General features: G+C 40.3%; 1 protein-coding gene and 1 long non-coding RNA gene across 6 annotated transcripts in view; one reads left to right on the forward strand and one right to left on the reverse strand.

Annotated features, from left to right (window-relative positions):
* LOC137336405 (uncharacterized) overlaps positions 1-613 on the reverse strand; it is a 38631-nt gene extending 38018 nt beyond the window's left edge. For both annotated transcript variants that reach the window (XR_010966592.1, XR_010966593.1), the window contains exon 1: positions 506-613. This is a non-coding gene — a long non-coding RNA (uncharacterized lncRNA). The remainder of the gene's footprint in view (positions 1-505) is intronic.
* Positions 1-25457, forward strand: part of kif13a (kinesin family member 13A) — a 268194-nt gene that overhangs the window by 217469 nt on the left and 25268 nt on the right. For all 4 annotated transcript variants that reach the window (XM_068001653.1, XM_068001655.1, XM_068001654.1 and 1 more), the window contains 8 exons: positions 3777-3876; positions 4087-4213; positions 5411-5466; positions 7855-7979; positions 15698-15874; positions 17337-17429; positions 19689-19841; positions 22343-22420. In XM_068001653.1, the coding sequence (XP_067857754.1) occupies positions 3777-3876; positions 4087-4213; positions 5411-5466; positions 7855-7979; positions 15698-15874; positions 17337-17429; positions 19689-19841; positions 22343-22420 (909 nt within the window). The remainder of the gene's footprint in view (positions 1-3776; positions 3877-4086; positions 4214-5410; positions 5467-7854; positions 7980-15697; positions 15875-17336; positions 17430-19688; positions 19842-22342; positions 22421-25457) is intronic.

Here is a 25457-nt window from a genome sequence, read left to right on the forward strand (position 1 = left end):
AAATACAGGAAATTTATGCTGTGCTTTCTTGCAGTCAGTTCGTCTATGAACACCAGCTTATTATCTCAGTAATTTAGAATACTGCTTCAAATTTTAACAACATTTGATATTGTTTTCCTCCCAGCGTCCAACCCAGTCAGGTATTGGAATCCCATTTCATTGGCCTTTCAGGCATCTTTTGGAGATTTGCATGGTAGAAATCATTTATCCATCAGACCATTAGAGCATCTGCAAACATCTTGTACTTGAACATTTATATTGCCTCAACAACTAAGCAAATGGACAAGTGATTTCCACTCCCCACAGACTTATAGTTCCTTACAACGTCAGGCCTCATGGAAGCTGTACCTACGTCAAATATAAACATTAATCTGTAACTCAGTAGGTTGAAGAATTGATCTGGCTCGTAACTAAACAACTTAATTCATGTGTTCAATCTCTAGATTGATTTGAGAAAGTATCTGGTTTCAAATATATAATTTTTTCTATTCCATTGCATACTTACAATAAATGGGAAGAAAATGCTGACTCCTCCTTTCTAATTATAACCCTGGTAAATCCTTTTTTTGACAGGGTTTTTTTTTGTTGAAGAGAAATTAATTTAAACCGTTCCTTTTGGTATCACTTTTGTTGCCATGTTATTTGTTGTTATACTCACATAGTTACTAGGATCCAATGAGCAGTGGTTGCCACAGACCAATGATAGCTGAGATTTTTCAGTCACATTGTTCCCACAGATCAACCAGGGCAATAAACAATGACCATGGAAACAGTCATGTGGCCATCAGGGATCGATGACCCATTAATATATCACCTGCCTATACTACATATATCTCTCTTAATTTTACAATCGCAAGAACATACTGAATCCTCCACTCCCACTTTATATTCTGTTTATGGCCCTGGTATCACATTTTTGAAGGAAGTTTCTTTTTGTAGACCCAAGAAATATCTGCTGAAACTGATCTTTGATGTAGTTTAGTCATTGCTAAGTCGGTCCATGTTGCAGTCATGTGGTTACCAGAGACCAATGAGCATCAGCTACCACAGAATGAAGATGGGTGAGATTTTTCAGTGGTATTATTCCCACAAACAGAACCCCCCTCACCCCCACTCAATAAAACAATAAGCACCAGTTACCAAGGACCTGGGGGTCATTGAACAATGGTTGGGGGAGGGACTCTGCAGGGTTTTTTCCTCCCTCTCGCTAGACCAGAAATACTGAGCAAACCAAATTGACCCAACTGTTAACCTGGCTGAGATCAGTTAACTCAGCATAGACAAGAGATTGAATGTGAGTCCTTGAGTCTATGGCTCAGTACCGCATACAGGCAGTGCATCCAAAGCTGGAGGCATAAACATTGCCACTGGATCGCAGTGTCATATTGGGCAGGGAAGGGGGGTTGGGGGTGATTTGAATGCTGGTTAGATTGGAAAGGGAGACAAAAATTGAAGCTAGTTCTCAGACAATTAAAGTAAAATATTATTGAAGCTTTTGGTCCGGTAACTCTGCTCCTCATACCAGGACTTTCTAGATGGCAGTGAGTCTGTCGGCAGTCATTAACCTAAGGTGTTTCGCAGTTGTTTTAACTACGTAGGTTCAGATTTCTTATGCTACTGGGTCCAGTAACCAGCTGCTTAAACGAAAATATTCAAGCAAGCAAGTTTTAATTCAGAGCAGCAGCACAGTGTTTACTCTGCCACAGATGCAGATTTGAACCAACAATGTATCGATATTGCGAGTTCCTAATCTCGTATGTGCCAGCTTGGAGCATAACATGATAAAACAAACATGCGTCATACGACAAAATTAAAATTTAGATTTATTCACGGGCATTAGAATAATCATTAATTAGAAATTTCAGTGAAGCAAAGTCTGAAAACGAGAAGGGCATTCTCTAATTAAAGTAACGTATCATAAATAAGTCTCAGCTCTGCTGTTTAATCCATGAGTACGGTTGCAGCAAGTTTTAAGACACCCAACATTCACAAACAAAAAGGGAAAACAACTTAAAAATTGGAGTCATAAAAGCTTTCACATCTTCCTCTTTATTAAAAGGAAATACTCTAAAAGAATGAGAATGTTGCTTGGGAATAGCTGCAGTTTGTATTGTCTAGTTTAGACTGGAATAATTGGCCATGATTTCTTTTTGGTGTTTGAACGAGGTAACGAATTGAAAGGTTTATCTTTTTTTTTAAAATGCAGGTAGAAAAAGATTTGCTCCATCTCCATTTCACCTATATATACTGAAGCAGGGTTCGAAATACTACTTCGGGAGTGGGGGAGGGGTGGGTGGGAGGGGGAGAATCAGCAGTGGAAAAAAATTAACTTTTTTGAGCTGCCCCAAAAAATGACAGTGAAATATATCATGGAAAAATTAATGCAATTGGTGACACTGTTATGCTTTTAATTGATGAAAGAAGAGTGTCACCTCTCCAAACAGCCCATGTAAGACATTTCCATAGTGAACATCTAACTTGTATCTGTAAAGCACATTTTCAAACTAATTGTAAATAATAAAAAAAAACTTGGATTCATTTGATCCCTTAAATGGGTGCAAATGTAAATTTTTATTTCCGTTGATCATGTTTATAAAACATCGTGATCTCTCTAGTTTTCTTTAGAACATTGCATGTATCTAATTGCACATGAAAATGGAAAGTGCAGTTACCATGGCTGGTGAATATTGAGTATTTCGATTCCTGCATATACTAACATTTTGAGGGGCTTCCTCTATGCTACTTGCCACAATAATATTGAGCATTAAACTGCTATTTACTACAAGTTCCATGCTTGTAGCATGAATGCATGAAACCACTGCATGGGGTATTTGAAAGCAAATGAACTTTCATGTGAAGAGCCTCATCTATTTCTTAACCATTCCAAAGATTTGCAACCTCAGTTGAAACTTTCTGGTGTCAAACACGCAGGTGAGCTAAAGGCCAAACAACAGCAAATATTTTCATCCATGAAGTGCTACTGTACAGTTTTACAATGGTTATGACTCATTCTTTTGCAAACTTGACTTGAGAATTTTCTACTAAATTTACATTTGATCATTTATAGTAGGGATTCCCCATATGCCTTAGTTGGCAAGTGCATGGGCACAGTGTGGAACTGAATCATACAGGCCAGGAGGTTCCTAGGTTCAGTACCTAACCTGTGATGATTTAGCTGATTTCAGCTAGAGGATTATAATTGGACTCAGGGCTGTTGGTTTCGGGGAGGAGGGAACAAAAAATTCAGCCATAGATCCCGCTACTGGTGATTATCCACTGACCCCTCCTGGGAAGTGCATGTGTGAGTGCCTTAAGAGGAAATGATTGGGCTTGACCAGGATGCTCCCCATGGTCATATAGCAAGCTGACCCTCATTATGTTCAGCATGATTCAACACCTTCAGGAGATGAGGGGGAGAACGACAGAAAATTGTAGCTATGACGATCGATATGTGTAAATCTGTTTTATTGAGTCCATTCCAATTATGGAGGGTTACATAAAACAAAATAACATGTTGCACACTACAGATGTAAACTGGGAATGTGATTGAGAATTGTGAACTCTCTCAGCTCAGTGCAAAGTTCGTCCTGCAATTTGGGAGAAAAGGTCTCTCCAAAAAACAAAAATGAGAGGTTGCAGTTAACGGTGCAAGCTTTCTGTAACTTATCGTAGAACTGTCCAGTGGCACTACTCTTGATGCATTTTCAAAGCGTTCTTTTTAGGAAAATGTGCACTAGTAAGCAATTTGTCATACCTTTGCCCTTGTAATTGGTCAGGAGGAAGATTTGAACGAAGTGCGAGAGAGATGGTCTGATGCATTGATGAAGCGTCGGGAGTACTTAGACGAACAAATTCAGAAAGTAATAAACAAGCAAGGTGCGTACACTTCAGTCAGCACACGTAATGTGTGGATACACGGCACACATATTAGATTATAAATGTAGTGGCTGTTAGATGCCACAGCAACAGCATTTCATGGCTATGGAAACTACAGTAGAAGTAAGTTACCCGGAGGCACAGCAGGGTTTTGTAGAACTGCTTTTTTTTAAATGCTTGGTTGATGCCATCTTGTCCTCTTCCATGTAGAAAAAACAGAAGATGATGTGGAGAGAGAAGCAAGGCTGGTGGAGCAGTGGGTGGGCCTCACTGAGGAGAGAAATGCTGTGCTTGTTCCTGCCCCAGGCAGTGGAATTCCAGGAGCCCCCGCGGACTGGTCAGTAAAACTCCTGCTTCAAATCTCTTGAGACACCTTTTGTTTTTAAGTTGTTTATAAGTCTGCGGAGGTAGAATATCCTCTTTCTTTTTGGACTACATGGCTGGTTTCTAACCAGCTAACTGAGAGTTACCTACCTTCTTGAGAAATCTAAATTTTCTTTTTAAAAAAAAAAGTTAACTGCTGCCAAAGATGTCTGGAGATTTTATTCTTCCTGCCCCATACAATTTTTTTCCCTTGTATCTAAATCTCCACACACTAATTATTCATTCCAAGTGAGCAAGCAGGCAGTACAAGTGAACTTCTCCTCAACTGACCTCTAACACTGCTGCTCAGAAACTAGCTGCTTAGCAATTAGCCATTCGAAGATGCAGTATGCAAGAGCAACTCTGTGTAATTTACTTCATAATTAAAAAATCTCTTGCCTGTATCTGCGGAGAACCTTGCTGCCTCAAGTCCTCTTCCAATGACCTTGGCAAGGCTGGGAGTGCATCATACTGCTATTGTATGTTCATACCCATATTCTGTCTCTTCCATGATGAAGTATCCCAATGATCCTGCGCTCTCAGATAATAGTTGACAATAGTTGGCCAATGCTGTGTCAGAGTGGGACAGTGTGAACTTGTGCCTGGAATTCTCCCATGATGACTGGATTAGCAAACCAAGCAAGAGGAGGTGTCCAGAGGAGACATGGGAAAGTTAGGAAGTGACTTACTTCCTGAATGCATCGTGTACCAGTGAAATGAAGAGCAGTTTTCAAAGCGCTCTATGCATACATTACCTGCCTAGGAATACTGGACGGTGTGGAAATTCCTGAGAGAACAGAAGCAGTAATCGATCGAGCTATCAAAATATAGCAGTTTATTTTGCTTCAAACTGAACCCATTGGAACTTTGAACAAGTCTGGAACATTTTTAAAGAGTAATGTAGTCTAGATTTTGATATCAAGTGCTGACCTTCATAGTGGAGATGTTTATGGGACTACATCACATTAAGATAGCTTAATTTGGAATCGACTTATTGTAGCTTTTCTTCGAGCAAATATATGAACGCAACCAAACATAATTGACCAAATTTATTGGGGGGGTGGGGGGAAGCCTTAAGATTAAACTTTCCCTATACCTGTATTTTTAAAAAAAGTATTTAAATCATGATCTGTATATTTTTATTTTGACTCTGAATAATTGTGTCTTTCAGGATATCACCACCAGGAATGGAAGCACACATCCCTGTGCTCTTCCTTGATTTAAATGGTGAGCTGATATGTTTGAGTAATTAATTGTTTTTATTTGTGTCAATGGTTGAATATTAAAAAAAATAACTAACGTACATTGATTAAAAACATAAACGAATTGGGTGTGGAGATGGTGGACCAACGTGCAAGGTAGAACGCTGACTTACCAGTTCAATATCCCCATTCTAGTGCACTGCTGTGGGGAAGTGCTGAGTGGAGACTAAGCATTTCCCCATGAATGGTGGAGGAGACATATCACTGGGTTGCTCTTGCCAGCTCCTCATGGCTAGAGGAGGCTGAGGAACTATGCTGTTGCCCATAGGTATAGACTGGAAGAAGAGAAAATTTGATAGAAAATGAGAGGATAGCGTACGTCATTCATCCTCCAAAAAGAAATCATGTCCTTGTATTTTCATTGGTTAGGATATGCAGATTGTTTCCCAATAAAAGGATACCTTCAATGTTGCAGTGCATTAGACCTCTAATGGGCATTGTTCTTCATAACATCGTTTCTTCACCTGTCCATGGTCAGCTTTACCCAAACACAAAATTTGCTATTCATTAGTGAATGAAGGACAAGGATATAAGCAGCCTGTGCTTAGTCTTGCAGAATAATGGATGCTCAGGCAGGAGTAGGTTATGGTTGCATTGAAGATTTTTTTTTTCCTTTTGCACGAATACATACAGTTCTCAAAGGGTAAAAGGTAACCTCACCCTGTGGCTGTTTGTTCTTGACTTCTGCACTTTGGATGTTCCAAAGTGACCAAGTTGTGTGCCGCTAGTGGTGGAGCCGATAGCTCGTCCTACCTTTAAATATGCATTAGTGATGAAAAGTTCTGTATAGCATCACAGTGGTCATATAAACAGCATGCATCTCCAATGTTGCTATTGAATCTGGGTACACTCATCACATGCTTGTATTCTCAGCCCTTCCAAACTCCTCTTAGATCCACTTTGTTTGCGTATTCATTTACTTTGCATGCTATTTTGACTACACTAAATGCCCAGCCTATCATAAAATATATTCAAATTGTTTATACTATCTACAAGCGCAATTTATTATTCTGTGACAACTGATTTCCAATGCAATACCTAAGTTACAAATGATGAAGTAATTAAAAAATTTAAGTTGTGAAAATTGTAATAAAAATTACATGAAGATTTGTTTTAAAATGGAACAGAGATGAATATCGAACCCTACCTAAAAAGATCCTATTGAACTACTTGAAAGTTATGTGCTTCATTAAACATGTTATGAAGTACTACATAGACGTAGAGAAGATGTTTCCACTTGTTGGGTAAACCAAAACTAGGGGCCATAAATATAAGACAGTCACTAATAAATCCAATAGGGAATTCAGGAGAAACTTCTTTACCCAGAGAGTGGTTAGAATATGGAACTTGCTACCACAAGGAGTAGTTGAGGCAAATAGCATAAATGCATTTAAGGGGAGGCTAGATAAACACATGAGAGAGAAAGGAATAGAAGGTTATGCTGATAGGGTTAGACGAAGAGGGGTAGGGGATAGCTGGAGCGGAGCATAAACACCAGCATAGAACAGTTGGGCTGAATGGCCTGTTCCTGTGCTGTACGTTCTATGTAATAAAAATGTGCAGTTTTTCTCACTTGTGAGCAAGACTTTATAACCCAAAAGTAGCAATCCATAATAGATAGCAGTGATATGACTGAGGCTTTTCTCTTTAGTAGGAGTGGTTCCCAATATATGCCATTAATTATATTACTTCTGCTGCGAGTTTTACTTTTGTATGGTTTTTGAAGTGTTACAACAAAGGTGCAAGAGAAATGCTGTTGCCGTTTAGTAAGTATTTTGAAATGGATAGATTAGTTTTTTGTATTATAATAAAAAGATGAACGCTACATTGTCCAGACTGCTCTAATAGCAAAAGGCCTATGTCTATGAGCTTGCATGAAAGGTTTTTGACCTTTGAATTCGTTCTAAGTGACAATTGAGTAATTTGATGAGTGTTGCCCATGAAAGCTCTCCTGATTTCTTCAAAATGAAGTTTGTAAATGTGGACCTCTCGGAAATGGATTTTTGAGAAATTCCTTATGAAATTAGAGCAGTTTGGACAATGTAGCATCCATCTTTTTCATAAGATACAAAAAAAGCTAAAATGCCCAATTCAAAATACTTATTAAGTGGCGACAGCATTTTTCTAGCTTTTTTGCTGCAACACTACAAAAAAGAGCAATTTTGGACAAATGTTGACTATGCTACTTTGGTTTTTGGGGGTGGGGGTGGGTATGGAGAGAAGAATGAGCAATGTTACATAGTACAATTTTCAATTGCAGGAGGCAAAAGAAAGCTTCAAGTGGCACTTTAAAGTTAAGAATCTTGCACCTTTGGCACAGACAGTTTATTTCCTTATATTGTGAATCTTTCAGCTGATGACCTCAGTGCGAATGAACAGCTCACAGGTCCCCATGCACCTGGAGTGAACTCCATCTTACCAAAGGAACATGGCAGCCAGTTCTTCTATTTGCCCATCATCAAGCACAGTGAGGAAGAGGTACAGGAGCCTGTCCATTTATATTTTATGCCTGTCTTGAATTCTAGTGCCGTACCTCCCCCCCCCCCCCCCCCGACCGGTATTTAAAACTTGTCTATGATTGAGTGACTTCGATCAAGCACAATGTAATGTATTACTGCCATTCCTCATGTTATCTGTTGTTATTATGTTAAATGCACCAAAACACTTATTCATATTATTCACACTCTATGCTGTTCAATGTCATATTAGAACTTGTGGTGTTATATTTGAGGCCATTTCAGTCATAATTTTAATGGTTACAGCAGTTTTGTGTTCACATTTAACTGAATTATGTATTACCCAGTAAATACTGAGATATGAAGTCTTTCGGTAAATATAATCACCGTGAAAAATTGTGTTTAGATCACATCTGAAAATAAACTGTTTCAGTTCTTAAACAGGCATTATAAATCACATTGGTGCAAAATGGCACTGCTAGATAAATTTCTCTCTCATATTTACAGGCCAAATGGAGACTCGTACCTGCAGTACTGTAAAAATTTAGTAATACTTTCATAATTAGTTTCTTTAGGGTGTGTTCAATCTTTCATACACATACAGTAAAATTGCCTATGACAAAAGAGATACATTTATTCAGCTCAAGTGTTTGGGTAACCAGTATCTGCTGATACAATCTAAGGGATTGATCACAGCATGCAGTTACTTGAATGTAGAATCAGATGGGACTGGTGCAGCTGCTGAGCAATGCACTCCTTATCTGGAATCAGTTCCTGAAGGGATGATTTTTTACTTGTTGATGTTCACACAAACATTGAGGCAGAGCAAGGTGTCAGTTGTAGCTCAGTTGGTAGCACTGTCTCCTCTGAGTCAGAAGGTTGTGGGTTCAAGTCTCATTCCAGGGACTTCAGCGCAACATCTAGGCTGATACTCCAGTGCAGTACTGAAGGAGTGCTGCACTGTCAGATGAGACATTAAACCAAGGCCCTGTCTCCCCTCTCAGGTGGGCAGTAAAAGATCCCATGGCACTATTTCAAAGCAGAGCAGGGGAGTTCTCCCCAGTGTCCTGGCCAATATTTATCCCTCAACCAACAGCACTAAAAAACCTCAGATTATCTGGTCATTATCACATTGCTGTTTGTGGGACCTTGCTGTAGGCAAATTGGTTCCTGTGTTTCCTACATTACAACAGTGACTACACTTCAAAAGTACTTCATTGGCTGTAAAGCACTTTGGGATGTCCTGATGCTGTGAAAGGTGTAATATAAATGCAAGTCTTCCTTTTTTTTCTTTTTAACAGTCACTTTCCTGGCTTTAAATCCAGCAATTTCCTAAGTTATCCTAGCTCACTGATTTATTTCCTTAGGAAGTCCTTAGCGAGCAGAGACTGATATATTTCATGTCGTTCTGTTGTAGTGTGAATTAATTACCTTCCGAACAGACTGTGTGCAGATGAGGAAAAATTACTTATCAAGATGCCTTTTTGTATTTCCCTGTAGCTTTGATGAAATTTGGCCTTCAGTCAGCATGTAACACCAGAAGGTGAGGGACTTACTGCCTGACTTCGTGGGTGGCAGAATACTGGTAAAAGCCAGCTGTCAGAAAAGAGTAGGTTCTATTTTAGCTTCACCTGACCACAAGATGCACTGAGAAATATATGTGTAAAAGCCCATATTATTTTTGGCAAATGTATTACCTTGTGGTCTCTGAGTTAGCTGCCAACATGCCACCCAGCCATACAGAGACCTTTGCTGCAGGCTTCATCTCATTGCCTCAGAGCTGGTGTCAGTTATACTTCCTGCAGCTGCTTTGCAATCTGTGCTGCTGACAGACATCAGTTTTTTCATGTCTCATTCGTGGTCGTAGAATTCTGGGTCACCCAGACCATGCAAGAGTTGTGGCAACCGACCCTTGGCTACCAATAGGATGATGCAAATCTGGATGAATACAGATCAGATCTTTTGACACTGACCCAACCCCTTACTTCATATTTGAATTGTGCATTTGTGCCTTTGTATTGAAATAGAAGTCTGTAATGTTTATTTTACAAGTGTGTGAATAATACAAGAAATAAGGCCGCCAGAAATGCTGATTACTGGGATCAGCGGCAAATATCACAGGACTTTCTCTCCTTTCTTACAAAGAAAGTGGGGGCTACTAAGGCTGTGGACTGGTGTTTTGTTACTAAATTTGACCAGTTTTTAAGTTTGTTTATTGTTAAATTGTTTTAAAATGGTTTGTTAATTCTCCCCCTTACTTCCAAAGTCACAGAGCCACTCTTTGTTTTCCACCTACCTCCAGTTCATTTTGGTACTGTTTCCCCCCCCCCCCCCCCCACCCCCGCCAATCAACACTCGCAATTTCACATCAGCACTCTGTTCCTCACCGTCTCCCCAGTTCATGCTGGCATCCTTCTCCCTTCCCAGTTCATATTGGTGCTCTTTCACTCTCCAGCTAGCACTCTTCTTCCCCACCTCCCCGGTTTACAATATCACTCTTGTCTTCTCAGTTCTTCCTAGCATGTTTCCTCCCCAGGCCCAATTCACGCAGGCACTCATTTCCTCTTTCCCAGTCCTTTCCACTTCACCGCTCCGAGCTCCTAACTGCTGTTCTGGGAGCTCGTTCTCTTCTGTGTACCGTGGGTGAGAATTCCTGATCTCCTAAAACTATTATGATTAGGAATTCCTATCTGATTCTGCATTTAAAGCCCCAGAGGAAGAGCAACAGCATCAGGTAGCAGCCACAAAATGGTGATGAGGAGTAGGCTGGAGAACAGTGAAGGATGATATTTACAGGGGTGGGGAGGGGGAAGGAAGGAGCACAATTGTCACAGTTTCTGGGATTAGAAACACAGTTGCTACTGAGCTCCAGTTTAGCAGTTTTCATATCCATGATAGACTTGAGCATGTAACCCAGGTTGACATTTCAATGCAGCATTGAGGAAATGCTACATTGTCGGAGGTGCTTTCTTTCTAATGAAATATTAAACTTAAGGCCCCAGCTGCTAGCAGGAGGATGTAAAAGATTCCAAGGCACAATTTGAAAAAGAGCAGGGAGTTCACTTATTATCTGACCTGCAGTCACTTACAATCTCATCACAGGAACCATACTCCTTATTTTTGTGTTGTTTGCAAATTTTGATATATGTTCCCTATACCCAAGTCCATACAATTTTTATATATTGGGAAGAGCAATGGTCCCAACACTGACCCCTGGGGCACACCATCGTTTACACCCCTCCCATCCTAAAACATTCTATTTTCTGTCTGTTTTCTGTCCATAACCTCCTTCGTATCCACATCAACACACTGCTTTTAATAACGTGCCTTAATTTTATCAACAAGCCTCCTTGTTGATTAAAATTAAGGCACCTTATTAGACGCCTTTTGAAAATCCATATACACAACATCCACTACATTTCCTTTATCAATGCACTGTGTTATTTCCTCAAAGGACACCATTAAATTAATCAGACACAACTTGCCTTTTACAAATCCAGGCTGGCTGTCCTTAACCAACCCATGTCTTTCTAGCTGAGCATTAAATTTATCTGCTTCTTCAGCTCAGCGTCCATTTTTGTCTGAATATGCCTCTGAAAAGTGCATTGGGTTGTTTTTCTACGTTAAAGGCACTATAGAAATGCAAGTTGTTGTTGTAGAATTCTGGCCTCCAGAAGCTTATCCTACTACCGATGTTAGGCTGACTGGTCTCCAGTTAACCTGGTTTTATCCCTTTCTCCCTGTTTGAACAGAGGTGCTATAATACCAAGCCTCAGTGTGACACAACTTGCATATCTAAGGATGTTTGGAAGATTGTGTTCAGAGCCTCTGCTGGATTTCCTCGAGACATCATTCGGCAGTCTAGGATGCATGCCATCAGGGCTCAGTGGCTTTTCCACTTTGAGTTCCACCAATCTTTTTCAGTAGTATTTCCTCATCCAAATAATTATCTAATTGCTCTGTCACTTCCTTTTGCAGCCTTTCATCTCACTGTCGCACACATACCACAAATGGAGGCAAAATACTCATTTAGTATCTCTGCCATTCTTTCACCCTCTACAAGATTTCCTTTCTCATCTCCAATTGTCCCTAACCTTTCTATAACTGTTCTTTTACTTTTTAACATGACTATAAAATCCTTTTACTATTTCCTTATATATTACCTGCCCTCTTGACATACCTCCTCTTAGCCTTTGTAATCTCTTTCTGTGCTTCCTCTATATATCTCCAAACTTTCTTTTGCATTATTAACCCTAGATTTGTCATATACCCCTTTTTTAAGTCTCATTAGAATTTTAATTTCTCTGTTCCAGCAAGGGACTCCAGTTTTTGCTGCATCACCTTACTACTTGTGGGAATCTATCTGGTCTGTACCCGAATCATTTCCTGTTTCCTCATTCAGTCTAGTCAGTTCTGGTCACCCTACTATAGAAAGGATATTATTAAACTAGAAAGAGTGCAGAAAAGATTTACTAGGATGCTACCGGGACTTGATGGTTTGACTTATAGGGAGAGGTTAGATAGACTGGGACTTTTTTCCCTGGAGAGTAAGAGGTTAAGGAGTGATCTTATAGAAGTCTATAAAATAATGAGGGGCATAGATAAGGTAGATAGTCAAAATCTTTTCCCAAAGGTAGGGGAGTCTGTAACGAGGGGACATAGATTTAAGGTGAGAGGGGAGAGATACAAAAGGGTCCAGAGGGGCAATTTTTTCACTCAAAGGGTGGTGAGTGTCTGGAACGAGCTGCCAGAGGCAGTAGTAGAGGCGGGTACAATTTTGTCTTTTAAAAAGCATTTGGATAGTTACATGGGTAAGATGGGTATAGAGGGATATGGGCCAAGTGCAGGCAATTGGGAATAGCTTAGTGGTATAAACTGGGCGACATGGACATGTTGGGCTGAAGGGCCTGTTTCCATGTTGTAAACTTCTATGATTCTATGATTCATCCATTCCTATGCACTGTGCATGGTTTGACAATTTTTAAATATAAATGCAGTGTAGAAAAATCAATGCAGAGAATTCTGCCAGCGGTTCACTTGTTGAACTATGCGTGCAATCGCCGAACTTAATTTGCCCATTTTCAACAACAACAACTTGCATTTATCCAGCGCCTTTAACGTAATAAAATGTACCAAGTTGCTTCACAGGAGCATTATCAAACAAAATTTGACACTGAGCCACATAAGGGAATATTCAAAGAGGTAGGTTTTAAGGGGTGTCTTAAAGGGGGAAAGAGAAGTGGATTGGTTTAGGGAGGGAATTCCAGAGCTTAGGGCCTAGGTAGCTGAAGGCATGGCTGCCAATGGTGGAACGATGAAAATTGGGGATGCGCAAGAGGCAAGAATTGGAGGGGTGCAGAGATCTTGGGGAATGGTAGGACTGGAGGAGGTTACAGAGATAGGGAAAGGCGAGGCCATGGAGGGATTTGAAAACAAGGATGAGAATTTTAAAATCAATGTGTACCCAGACTGGGAGCTCATCTCGAATTGACATCTCCATTTTCAGAAGTGATTGCCTATTTCTTAATGTGGTATATCCCCTCATTGCTTACCTCTTCTCATGTTCATTTCTGTCTTCTGTCTCTGCCTCCCTTTATTTCAATAAACTAACTTATTATTACCCACACTCTATCATATATCAGCAGATTGGGCAAGAGAGTAAAATTACCTGCACTTGGTTAGCTGCTTATTTAACAACGAGTTGATTGGTATTTTCTTCGATCACTAGTTGGTTTATGAACGTGTTACGCCAAACAGAAAGATACTGCAGAACTGCAACAAGCCTTGTTTGATGAGCTGACACCAGCAGGCTGCAGCTGGCCGGCCTCTGACATTTATTCCACAGAGAAACGAGAGAGCTCATTTAAAATACCACATGTAGCAGCAGGTCACTTGCCTGGGGATTTGCCCTGCGGATTATTTGCTTGATGTTGCCGCAGAGTGCCTGAAATGTGGAAAATATTCCATTTCCCTGCACTGATGTGCCTTGCCCTAGTGGATACTGATAGCCATTTAAAAAAAATTAAAAACCTTGTTTGAAAGGGGAAATTCTTGATTTTATGAAAGGGAATATCCTTGTGGGGGAAGGAGGGGTAATTCTGTGGTTCAATAGAGAGCGGCTTTCTTAGGCAGGCACGCAGCCTGGATAGGAGAATGACATGCTGCACACTCGCCATTTCCGAGATGCGATCCCAGTGAGCGCCGCTGTTTGATGGGAGTGCCGGATTGTGGGATCACTTCTCTGATCTATAATGACTGATATTTATGGTAGTTTAAGAATTTTGTGCTTTGGATCACGGCAGAATTAAAGCTGTGGGTCCTTTGATAGCAAATGGTCTGAAGATCTTGATTGTTAATATCTTGCACAACAAATTCTAGTTCAGTTGCAAAAATTATTTGAAAACATTTATTGTGCTGCTGTGTAACAATAATTGGTTTTACGGATGAATGCCTGTCTGGCAGCACCCGTTCAAATGAAAACCTCTAAAGGAGAAGATTATTAAGTGGGGGAGGGAGGAATATTTTCAGTATAAAAGAACTCCAGGTAATTTTTTTTAAAAACTCAGATCACTTAATGGCTTATGAGGAGTTCAATATCCTAACGGGTTATGAAATACTCTTATTTAATTTGTCTTTTGCCCCCTGTCTCAACAAACAGCTGGGAGCTGCTACAATGGTATCAATGAAGAGACTTGTCAGCAAGCGCCTCCTTTGCAGATTATTGCAGATTGGCATCTCGGCCGGTCTTGAATGCTGATCAGGAAGTGGCTGAGCCAGGAAAGATCGATAGCAGTGCAGTGTCGCTGTGTACTTGGCTGATGCAGATTATTTTTGGCACCCATGTCAATGAGCTATTGGACTTTTATTGGAGCTCACAGGATGGGTCTCAATGCTAATGTCAGTGAAGCAGCTACAAGCAGTGTATGATTCCTAAACAAGTTCCCATGGGGAAGGGAAATGAGAAAACAAATACCTTTTACCAGACCTTTTTTTTTAGATAATAAACTATCCATCTAGGGGAGTACTTTACATTGGATTTCTACACTTTTTTTTCTTGCATTAGGTATTGCAGTAAATTCATTCGATACAGGTGATAATGTTAAGCTGCAGAGGTACTAGTTGTTAAAATTGGATAGCCATGTGGTGAAGGAAAGAATATTAGAGGCTGGCCTTTAGTTGTTTCCAAGCCTTTATTCACAGAGTTTCATCTTGCACACACCACACCCTAACTAAGCTCTCCTATAAAAAGGATCCGAGAATCCCCAATCAATACCCACCACCTGAATACGAACATATGAATTAAGAGCAGGAGTAGGCCATTCTCAATGCTAATGTCAGTAAAGCAGCTACAAGCAGTGTATGAGCAGTGAGCCTGCTCTGCCATTTGATAAGATAATGGCTGATCTGATTGTGACCTCAACCCTACTTTCCTGTCTACCTACTATAACCTTTGACTCCCTTGTTAATCAGGAATCTATCTAACTCAGCCTTAAAAATATTCAATGACCCTGCCTCCACCGCTCTCTGGGGAAAGGAGTTCCACAGACTCACGACCCTCAGAGAAAAAAATTCTCCTCATCTCCATCTTAAATGGGAGACCCCTTATTTTTAAACTACAATTAACTACAATTAACCCTAATTGGTACAAACCATACCGTTAACACTAGTAGCTTTATCTTTCAATCATACACAAATTAAGAATCTGTTAAAAGACTATAATTTTTCTCCTTGGCTTTTTAGGTCTCGGCTGTTGCTTCCTGGGACTCGTCAGTCCATGATTCCATACACTTAAACAAAGTTACCCCCCAGAACGAGCGCATCTATTTGATTGTAAAGACTACAGTGCAGCTCAGCCACCCAGCCGCTGTGGAGTTGGTGTTACGCAAGCGTATAGCTGTCAATGTTTACAATAAGCAGGTAGGAGGTTGTTGATGAACATTAAAAAAAAATCTAATATTTCCCCAGAGAAATGGAGCATCACGATGTGTAACATCACCTGCAATAAATCCCCTTCCTACCAATGGACTGCAACAAGGAATTCAGCTGGCGCCCCGCCACTTTGGCCTGCAAGAGAACAGGGCAGCCAGTGTCTCACCTGAAATATCAGGTTTCCCTGTAATTAACATTATCTATATAGCTGTGTGATAGATATTCCTGACCCTTTGCCTCAGTAAAGAGCTACAGCCAATAGTTTGCACTGTGGAACAGTGGGGATCAACATTTGCCTGTGCATTGTTACTCTGAACGGACGACAAAATATTAGCTGGCACATTTTTGGTTGGATTCACACTACATTTGCTGTATTGGTCCGAAGTGGTTTGGCTTCAAGCCGATGCTGCAGTTCTAGTGTAAGTGCAGCCTGAATCCAAAGTCGGTCTGTTTGACACCAGAGTGGAGAGGAATGAGATTCCCTGGAGGTCGTATTCTTATCTGGTGCGCTGTTCACAAGCTTAGTGTCAGTGCAAAGCCGAAACCACTTTGCACTGAAGCTCACGTTATGTGAATTCTTAAAAAATATTTGTTGTCAGGATGTGGGTATTGTTGGCAAGGCCACATTTATTACCCATCCCTAGTTTGCCCTGGGAGGTAATGGTGGACCTTCTCCTTGCACCACTGCAGCTCTTGTAGTGATGGTGCGCCCACAATAGTGTTAGGTAGGTAATTCCAGGATGTTGACCCAGTGACCATGAAAGAAAGATGACATATGTCCCAAGTCAGGATGGTGTGTATCTTGGAGGTGATGTTGTCTTCCTCTGTGGTAGAGGTTGCAGGGGAGGGAGGTGTTGTTGAAGTAACCTTGGTGAGTTGCTGCAGTGTAAGATCTGTGTAGATCGTACATGGTGCAGCCACAGTGCACCAATAGTGGATACTGAGTCCAGTGGCAGGAACACCGATCCAGAAAACTGCTCTGATCTGGATGATGTCGAGCTTCTTGAATATTGCTGCAGCTGCACGCTTCCAGGTGAGTGGTGACTATTCCACCACACTCTTGATTTGAGCTTGTTGATGGTGGAGAGGTTTTGAGGGGTGAAGAGGTGAGCCACTCATCATAGCCTCTACTCTGCTTTTGTCACCACTGTGGTGACTTGGCTGGTCCAGTTCTTTGGATGAACCCAATCTATTTTTTAATACAAGTATTTTTAACAAAGTGAACTGGCATTTGTAACAAAAATGGATGATAGTTTCAAAAAAAATGCATCAGGCAAACATGAAATTCTCCAAGAGAAGCCAGCAGTGTGAAGGTTAAATAGGTTAATAAAAGCTATAATTTTTTGTATTTTTACACTGCCAGTTAAATTTTTGTTACTGAAAAGGCAAATGATTTGTTGATTAATTAAATGATTAATTCAAAATACTTCTCTGACAAATTATTTTACAGAGTTTTACACAGAGCCTGAAACGAAGAATGTCCTACAAACATATTCTTCATTCCTGTGGTGTTACCTATGAAATAGTATCCAACATACCCAAGGTAAATCCATATACAATTCTCTGGGAGAACTGTGACTGAGTTGATGAACAAAAAACACCTATTAGGGGAGAGTAATTGTAATGAGTAAGGAATACTGAAGATGTGGAATCTTGGAAGTGTGATGGGTTAAAATATTATGCTTTTCTTTCCTGGACCTGCCTTTGAATGCCACCAAACTGAAGATCTACTTCTTGTCCACTGGGTTTAAGGGTCCTGTTTGAATTAAGTTTAGGCAGACTCACCCATGTGAATCCCTAGCACATAATTGCCTACAGTTTACAGGAGAGGACAGCACTAAATTGGTAAGTTCAATGAGGAGGTAAGGATGTGTGTGAAATGGGGTGGAGAGGGAGATGAGAGGGAGTCTCATAGGTGCTGTAGGAACTGCACTTCTGAGATTCAGCATTATTAAGGCAGTTCAAGAAGATTTATTCTATATCCAAGCCATGCGGAACCTCATCTGGAAGTCATTGATGCTAATGCTGGGTGACTAAAGTGAAGAAGTGTTTTACTCAATGCTGCCCATTCCTTCCCTCGATGAGCTTAAAATTCACCCAAAATTACACACTCAGGTGTTTTATTGGCAGAAAGTTTAGTCTAAAGTATTTCTCTAGACAAGCTTCCTTGTACATACTGATTCTGGACCAGCAAAGGGGCTCTGGTGAGTTAATAGTGTCTTGGGTTCACATGCTAAAATCTGGCTTCGTATATCGATGTAAAAAAAAGTTTGCACTTTAATGCATTATAACACATTGCAGTTGATACTGATTTTCAGATCAAAAGTCTAGCACGTAAGACGTTAATGTGCTAATAGGTATAACATTTCAAAAGACTGCAGTAATGCTCCACTTCCCTCCATGAAGCCTTTGACATTAGAGATCCAAGTTCTCGGATTTTTCACATTACCCATTATTGTTATACGCCTGTCTTTTTGCTATAGTGTATAAATTATAAGTCTACAGTAAACTAAGTGAAAAATTGTTCTCCAATTAGCAAAGTGCTGAGGTTTAAGAAACTAATTGAGTTGTTTTTGGAAGTTATTATCTTTCCTGTTATGCTTTCTTACTGAATAGCTGACATGTGTAAAGTGTAAGGCTATAACTCACTGAGAGCCTCTATTCTCTGCACAGCTATGTACTCATCCACTGATGCAGCTCAGACAAACCACCTGACTCCAATTGATACGTGGTTTTAATTCGAAAAGTTTTGGGTTTTTTTTCCTTTGGTATAGATTCTAATAAAAATAGATAGCCAGGACCTTCCCCTATGGCTCAGTTGGAAAAGGCAGTGAATAGCTGAGCCATTCAGACCAAAAGGTCCCATTCCGATTCCCAATCAGTACTGAGTCAGGGTAGAAATAGGGATGTTACAATTAGCAAAGCAAGGAGGGGGGATGGGGGTGGGGGGAGAATCAGCCAAGGTTCCCACTCCTGATCACTGTCCTGCTGCAAAGTGTGTGCGTGTGTACACATACACGTGGCGGAAACGGGATCTGGCTTGCGTGTGATGTCACCTGTTGTTGAACAGGTTGCCGACACTCAACGTTATACATAAATGATGGCTGTTTGAATAAGGTGCTAGAACGTGACGGGCACTGGAAGGGCAATACCTCAGTGTGAGTCTCCACCTTCAGAAGAGGAGAAAATCTGGAAGAAAAATATGTTTTCCAAACGAACGTCTGATCATTTAAAAAAAAAATTCAGAGTAATTATTAAAGTGAGAGACCCCAAATTAATTTTTACTTCTAAAAGATTTGCAGGACTGTGGCTGCCCTCTGGTGGTGACTGTTTATAAACACACTGGAGGAAAGTGTAGCTGTGATTTGATTGCCGATTGTTGCTCTGTCAAGATTTGAAAAGTGATAGAATTTTAAAACACTGGTTGGCCTCCCATTATATTTCTCAAAGAAATATTAACAATTTTTCTAATCGTGTAGGCCTCAGCAGCTCACGACTTGGTCTTGGCTTGCTCATTAATTTAGTCGAGGAGTCAAGGACTTGATCAGTTCCAGGCCTACACCGTGATTAAAATTTTAGCTAGAGGGAACTTTTAAATATTAATTCAACTTACTTGGTTAAACTTCAATCTAAAACTTTTCAATGGATATTTTTAGAAGCAAAAATGCAACGGATAGAGTTAATTTCAACTTAAAATTTTCAGTCCTTGCTGTGGATGTACGATAGCTGACACTTCACATAGACCATGATTCCACTGGATTATAGTTGTCCATAATATTGACATTACCCTTCTCCCATGCAGGCCTCGGAAGAGGCAGAGGATCGAGAGACCTTGGCACTTATGGCAGCAAAGGGTGAAAATGATGGTTCAGGTGACGGAGAAACTTACATTGAGAAGTACACGAGAGGAGTGCTAGAAGTCGAAAATATCCTGAGCTTGGAACGACTCAGACAGGTCAGAGTCTGTACTTAAAATAACTGCAAAAACTTAATCTCTGGGAATCTGAAGCAAAACACCCAGGAGCTCCCCCACCACTTGTGGTTTTAAGAGTCTGTACGCTGTTCAGATTTGAGCTACTCTGTACCAGAGGTACCGAAGTGACGCTCATGAAGTCTAAATGTGGCTCTGTATATTGTGCACAATTTTCAGTCAGTTTCTCCACGCCTTTCAGACCTCCAAAATAACTAGAAATAACCTTGAATGTCATTTTAAAAATGACTATAATTGTTTCATTCAGAGGAAAATGTACATGAAAGGTGATGGCTTATCATCGAAAAAATATTTATGTATGTATTGTAAGGTAGTCAGCCAGTGTATACAATATATAACATGGTAAATGATTGATGTTACCTTGGTAAGTTGATAAGCTGAAACATCAGCCAGCTATTTACAATCTATATTAATGACTTAGATGAAGGGACCAAGTTTAATGTATCCAAGATTGCTGATGAATCAAAGCTAGGTGGGAATAAGAACATAAGAACAAAAGAAATAGGAGCAGGAGTAGGCAATATGGCCCCTCGAGCCTGCTCCGCCATACAGCAAGATCATGGCTGATCTTTGGCCTCAACTCCAATATTCCTTGATTCCCCTAGAGTCCAAAAGTCTATCTATCTCACCTTGAATATATTCAATGACTGAACATCCACAGCCTTCTGGTGTAGAGAATTCCAAAGATTCACAACCCTCTGAGTGAAGAAATTCCTCCTCATCTCAGTCTTAAATGACCTGAGACTATGCCCCCTAGTTCTAGACTCTCCAGCCAGGGAAAACAATCTCTCAACATCTACCCTGTCAAGCCCCCTTAGAATCTTGTATGTTTCAATGAGATCACCTTTCATTCTTCTAAACTCCAGAGAGTACAGGCCCATTCTACTTAATCTTTCCTCATAGGACAACCGTCTCAACCCAGGAATCAACCTACTAAACTTTTGTTGCACTGCCTCCAAGGCAAGTATATCCTTCATTAGATAAGGAGACCAAAACTGTGCACAGTACTCCAGATGTGGTCTCACCAAAGCCCTGTACAATTGTAGCAAGCCTTCCTTACTCATGTACTCCAACCTCCTTTCAATAAAGGCCAACATGCCATTTGCCTTCCTAATTGCTTGCTGTACCTGCATACTAACTTTGTGTTTCTTTTACAAGGACACCCAGATCTCTTTGAACACCAACATTTAATAGTTTCTCACCATTTAAAAAATATTCTGTTTTTCTACTCTTCCTACCAAAGTGAATAACCTCACAATTCCCCACATTATACTCCATCTACCACCTTCTTGCCCACTCACTTAACCTGTCTATATCCCTTTGCAGACTCTTTGTGTCCTCCTCACAGCTTACTTTCCCACCTACCTTTGTATCATCAGCAAACTTGGATACATTGCACTGGATACATTACACTGTAAGCCGTGAGGAGGACACAAAGAGTCTGCAAAGAGATATAGACAGGTTAAGTGAGTGGGCAAGAAGGTGGCAGATGGAGTAAAATGTGAGGAAATGTGAGGTTATTCACTTTGGTAGGAAGAATAGAAAAACAGAATATTTTTTAAATGGTGAGAAACTATTAAATGTTGGTGTTCAGAGAGTGTCTGAGGGATTTGGGTGTCCTTGTACACAAAACACAGAAAGTTAACACACAGGTACAGCAATCAATTAGGAAGGTAAGTGGTATGTTGGTCTTTATTACAAGAGGGTTGGAGCTCAGAAAAGATAGAGTAGAATGGGCCTATACTCTCTCTGAGTTTAGAAGAATGAGAGCTGATCTCATTGAAACATATAAGATTCTAAGAAGGCTTGACAGTAGATGCTGAGAGGATGTTTCCCTTGGCTGGAGAGTCTAGAACTAGGGGGCATAGTCTCAGGATAAGGGGTGGGCAATTTAGGACTGAGATGAGGAGGAATTTCTTCACGCAGAGGGTTGTGAATCTTTGGAATTCCCTACCCCTGAGGGCTGTGGATGCTTAAGTCGTTGAGTATATTCAAGACTGCGATAGATAGATTTTTGGACTCTAGGGAATCAAGGGATATGGGGATCCGGCGGGAAAGTGGAGTTGAGGTCAAAGATCAACCACGATCTTGTTGAATGGTGGAGCAGGCTCGAGGGGCCGTATAGCCCACTCCTGCTCCTATTTCTTATGTTCATAGTGTCTGTGTACTGTTCCCTTGAATGCTTGTTTCAGATGGGAGTGTGTGCGCGCGCGTGTTGGGGGAGGGGTGGGGGTGCATGTGCGCGTGGGGGAGGTGTGTGTGCGGGTGATGTGCTCGTGGATGTGTGATGCAGAATGTTCTCAGCACCTGACCATTTTAGGACTAGTGATCTGTGGGTTTGTTATTGTACTGCAGCTGCTTTGCCATTTATGAATTATTACATTAAAACCAGACTGTTAGTGGGCATGTTGGAAGTATTCTTCATTGGACATCTGTTGATTTAGTTTTTCTTCATCTTGTCTTAGGCAGTCACAGTAAAAGAAGCACTTTCGTCAAAAGGAAGGCACATGAAGAGGAGCGTCAGCACGCCTAATGTTCACCATGTACGTACTGCAACAAATGGCATAGGTCAGCTGTAGACTGATTAGACACCATGTGTTCGAGAAAGGGCACTTGCATGGCTTCTGACCGTGTGGTTAACAAAGCAGCATGTCAGAATCCATCGAGGATTTTTTTTTAAAAGGAAAGTTTATTACCTAGTGTATTGACAAGTATTATTCTGGTTGAAATAGCTTTGGAATAGAGTCCGTTTTAAAAACAAAAGCTGTGAGGTATTTTTCAAGTACAGTGAAGTATACTCCCAGATTGCAGCAGGGTCCCAACTAATTCAATTAAGTTTCATTGTGTGGAGTACCTTTATATGAAGATATATTTTTATAAACTGTGGGGGAAGGTGTTAAAGCATTTGTACACAGAAAGAAACCAGAGGATTAGGTACAGTACCAAGTTTTTTTTTGTGGTAAATGTGCAGCAGTTGAGTTTATTTTTAAGGTTTCTCTGCATTGTATTTAATTTTGTTTTTTGGAAAAATCATTGTGCATTGATTTGTGGTCCAGAGTGTTTTGATGTCTGATCTTTGTTAACTGTTGCCTTGTACTAGTCTCTCACTAACTAGAAAGCCTTCATATATGGCACAAGATGCAACCAGATTTTGGACAATGGTTTGTTTTGACGGTCTTAAGCATCGCTAAGTTCAGTAGAAGCTCATTTTATCCTGACGTAGGGGCTGTTAGGCCAACATTTCAGCTCATTAACACCCTGGAGATTCCGGTATTTTAGGCTGTCTTTGCTGGTTTTCTGGTGAAGTCTCACGTTATTTGAAACCCCATTTGATCTCAGCGGGCAGTGGTTGCTGGTTGCATAGGTGAGCTGTGAATACTGCAGTTTTTGATTGATGTATGCCTTCATAAAATTGTGTTTCTCACTTGGATGATTCAGTGATGTCCTTGGTAAGCCTGCTGCATGTGGTTACAGAAAACACCTGTCTACAATGTGATCCTATTTGGACCAGTCGAAACAAAATACTTCTGACCACAAATGCATGCCATGTATCCCGTGATGCATTATACATGCAAACCAAACAAATGGTGCCAACATGGAGTAGACAGCTCCAGTTCAAGAGTTAGCGCTGGCATGGGCATGATGGGCCAAATGGTCTACTTCTGGACTGCAGCTTCTATGATACTGAGTTACTGTAAGGCACACTTGGCCACAATCAAAAAATGTATAAGGAAACTGAACACAGCAATGAAGTGTAAAAGATGTGGAAAGTATTACTCTCACTTCAACCTGCACAAGTTACAGCAAATCTTATAACGCTTTTTATTAAAAATAAAATGATGGTTTAGAAATGGTCTTCCAAATGGTGAAACAAAATATTTTTAGTTAGGCTAGTTAAACTCCTGTGGTGTTGTACATGGGGAGTCAAGAACAAGTTTAATCTTCAGGTGAAATGGGGTTAGAGGGTGGGGGATAATTGGATCACGATGTGCGTATGTAGTTTGATTCCCGTTTTAAAATCACACATTCTGTCCTTACCTTTATATTTCCATTATAAATCACATGGAAACTGCCTATGCAAACTTGTCACACTGTAGTTATACCCTCCTGCTCGTGTTGGAAGTGTAGGAAGTGTGCACAGATGTAGATTTCTAATATATATTAAATAGACGTTTGCATTGCAGGCATGGTTTGTGTTTGTAAATTCCGCAGCTGCTGCTTACTGGTAAATGTGACTACTTTGCATGAATATTTTGAAGTGCTCAGAACTGTTTAATATTCGATTAGCCCTTTTTGTAAGAATTGAAGATGAGGTTTTAAAAAGAATAAATAAGCTAAGCTGTCAGTCCCTCTCTGTTATCTCTTCCTCTCAGCTGAACTGTGGCAAGAGATACTTACATTTGTTGTGTATTTTAAAGTTAGGAACGGTTACACTGGAATCCTAAAATATAGATGATCGTTGTTGTTGCCTCTTAAAGACAATCATTGGAAGCTTGTGAAAAATAAATTTAAAGCAACATCAGTTTGGGCAGACGATTAGGAATTTTAAGAGTGACATTACATTCCATATTTCTGTCTCAGAAATGGACTCAGTAAATTGAAGAAATCTGCACTTATGGCTTGGATCTGAAAAGGAAGGAACATTTTTTTTTTAGAGGGGGACAACTAAGCAGCTGTGTGTTAAAGGGATAAGCCAGTTGAGGATTGTAAAATAGGAGCAGAAGTAGAGTATGTTGTACAATATTACATTTATTTGTGCCTGTGCATCCATGCCTATAACCATTGCTTTTGAGACTCGCTTAGTGTTTTAGATCTGACTAAAGTTTTAGATCTGTGTTGCCCAAGGCTGTGCCTGTAAACCTGATGGGCAACATTTTAGCACGGAATAGTGTGAAAATTGAAATCATTATTTGTTTTATTATACCTTTGGGCTATGTATAGTAAAAAGTGATAAAAGCTTTCAGACCTGCGAGTGAGTACATAAAGTATGTGATTTATTATCCATTAACTTCTGTTACACAAAAAAAACGTCGTTCAAGAAATGGGTAATAAAATCATATCCTACAAAGTGACTGCTCCTTAGCCCTGGTGTATAATAAAGAAAAAACACTGTCTTTCAACTAATTTAGTATTGTCCATAAATACAAAAATATACACGTGTGTGTGTGTGTGTGTATCTAACCGAATAATGGGCAGTACTTTGTTGGCTAAGAGACAGAAGTTCTGCAAAGGTATGGTAGATGCTGTGCCCTATCTAGCTGAAGATAGGGTAGAGCAGAGCAAACTTACATCTACTGAATTGCTTTTTAGTGAAACCAGCTGTAGTGTTTTGCAATTGCTTGAGGCAGCATTATCAAGTTAACATAGCTTGGAAACCCCCAAAAAACCATTGTCAGATGCCCATGGTCATACAGTTGAATGCTGTTGCTCATATCTATTCCTTAGAAAAAGAAGCTTGCTGAACCGATGGAGGCAAGCAGTCACTTAACTGAAGTCCATTGGATGCCACCAATAATGGACAGCCAATCCACTTCTCCTGCCCATTCCCGTCATGTGCCCAGATCTCAATCCACACCCTTA

This window comes from Heptranchias perlo, chromosome 2 (genome assembly GCF_035084215.1).
Source record: "Heptranchias perlo isolate sHepPer1 chromosome 2, sHepPer1.hap1, whole genome shotgun sequence".
Classification (NCBI taxonomy): domain Eukaryota; kingdom Metazoa; phylum Chordata; class Chondrichthyes; order Hexanchiformes; family Hexanchidae; genus Heptranchias; species Heptranchias perlo.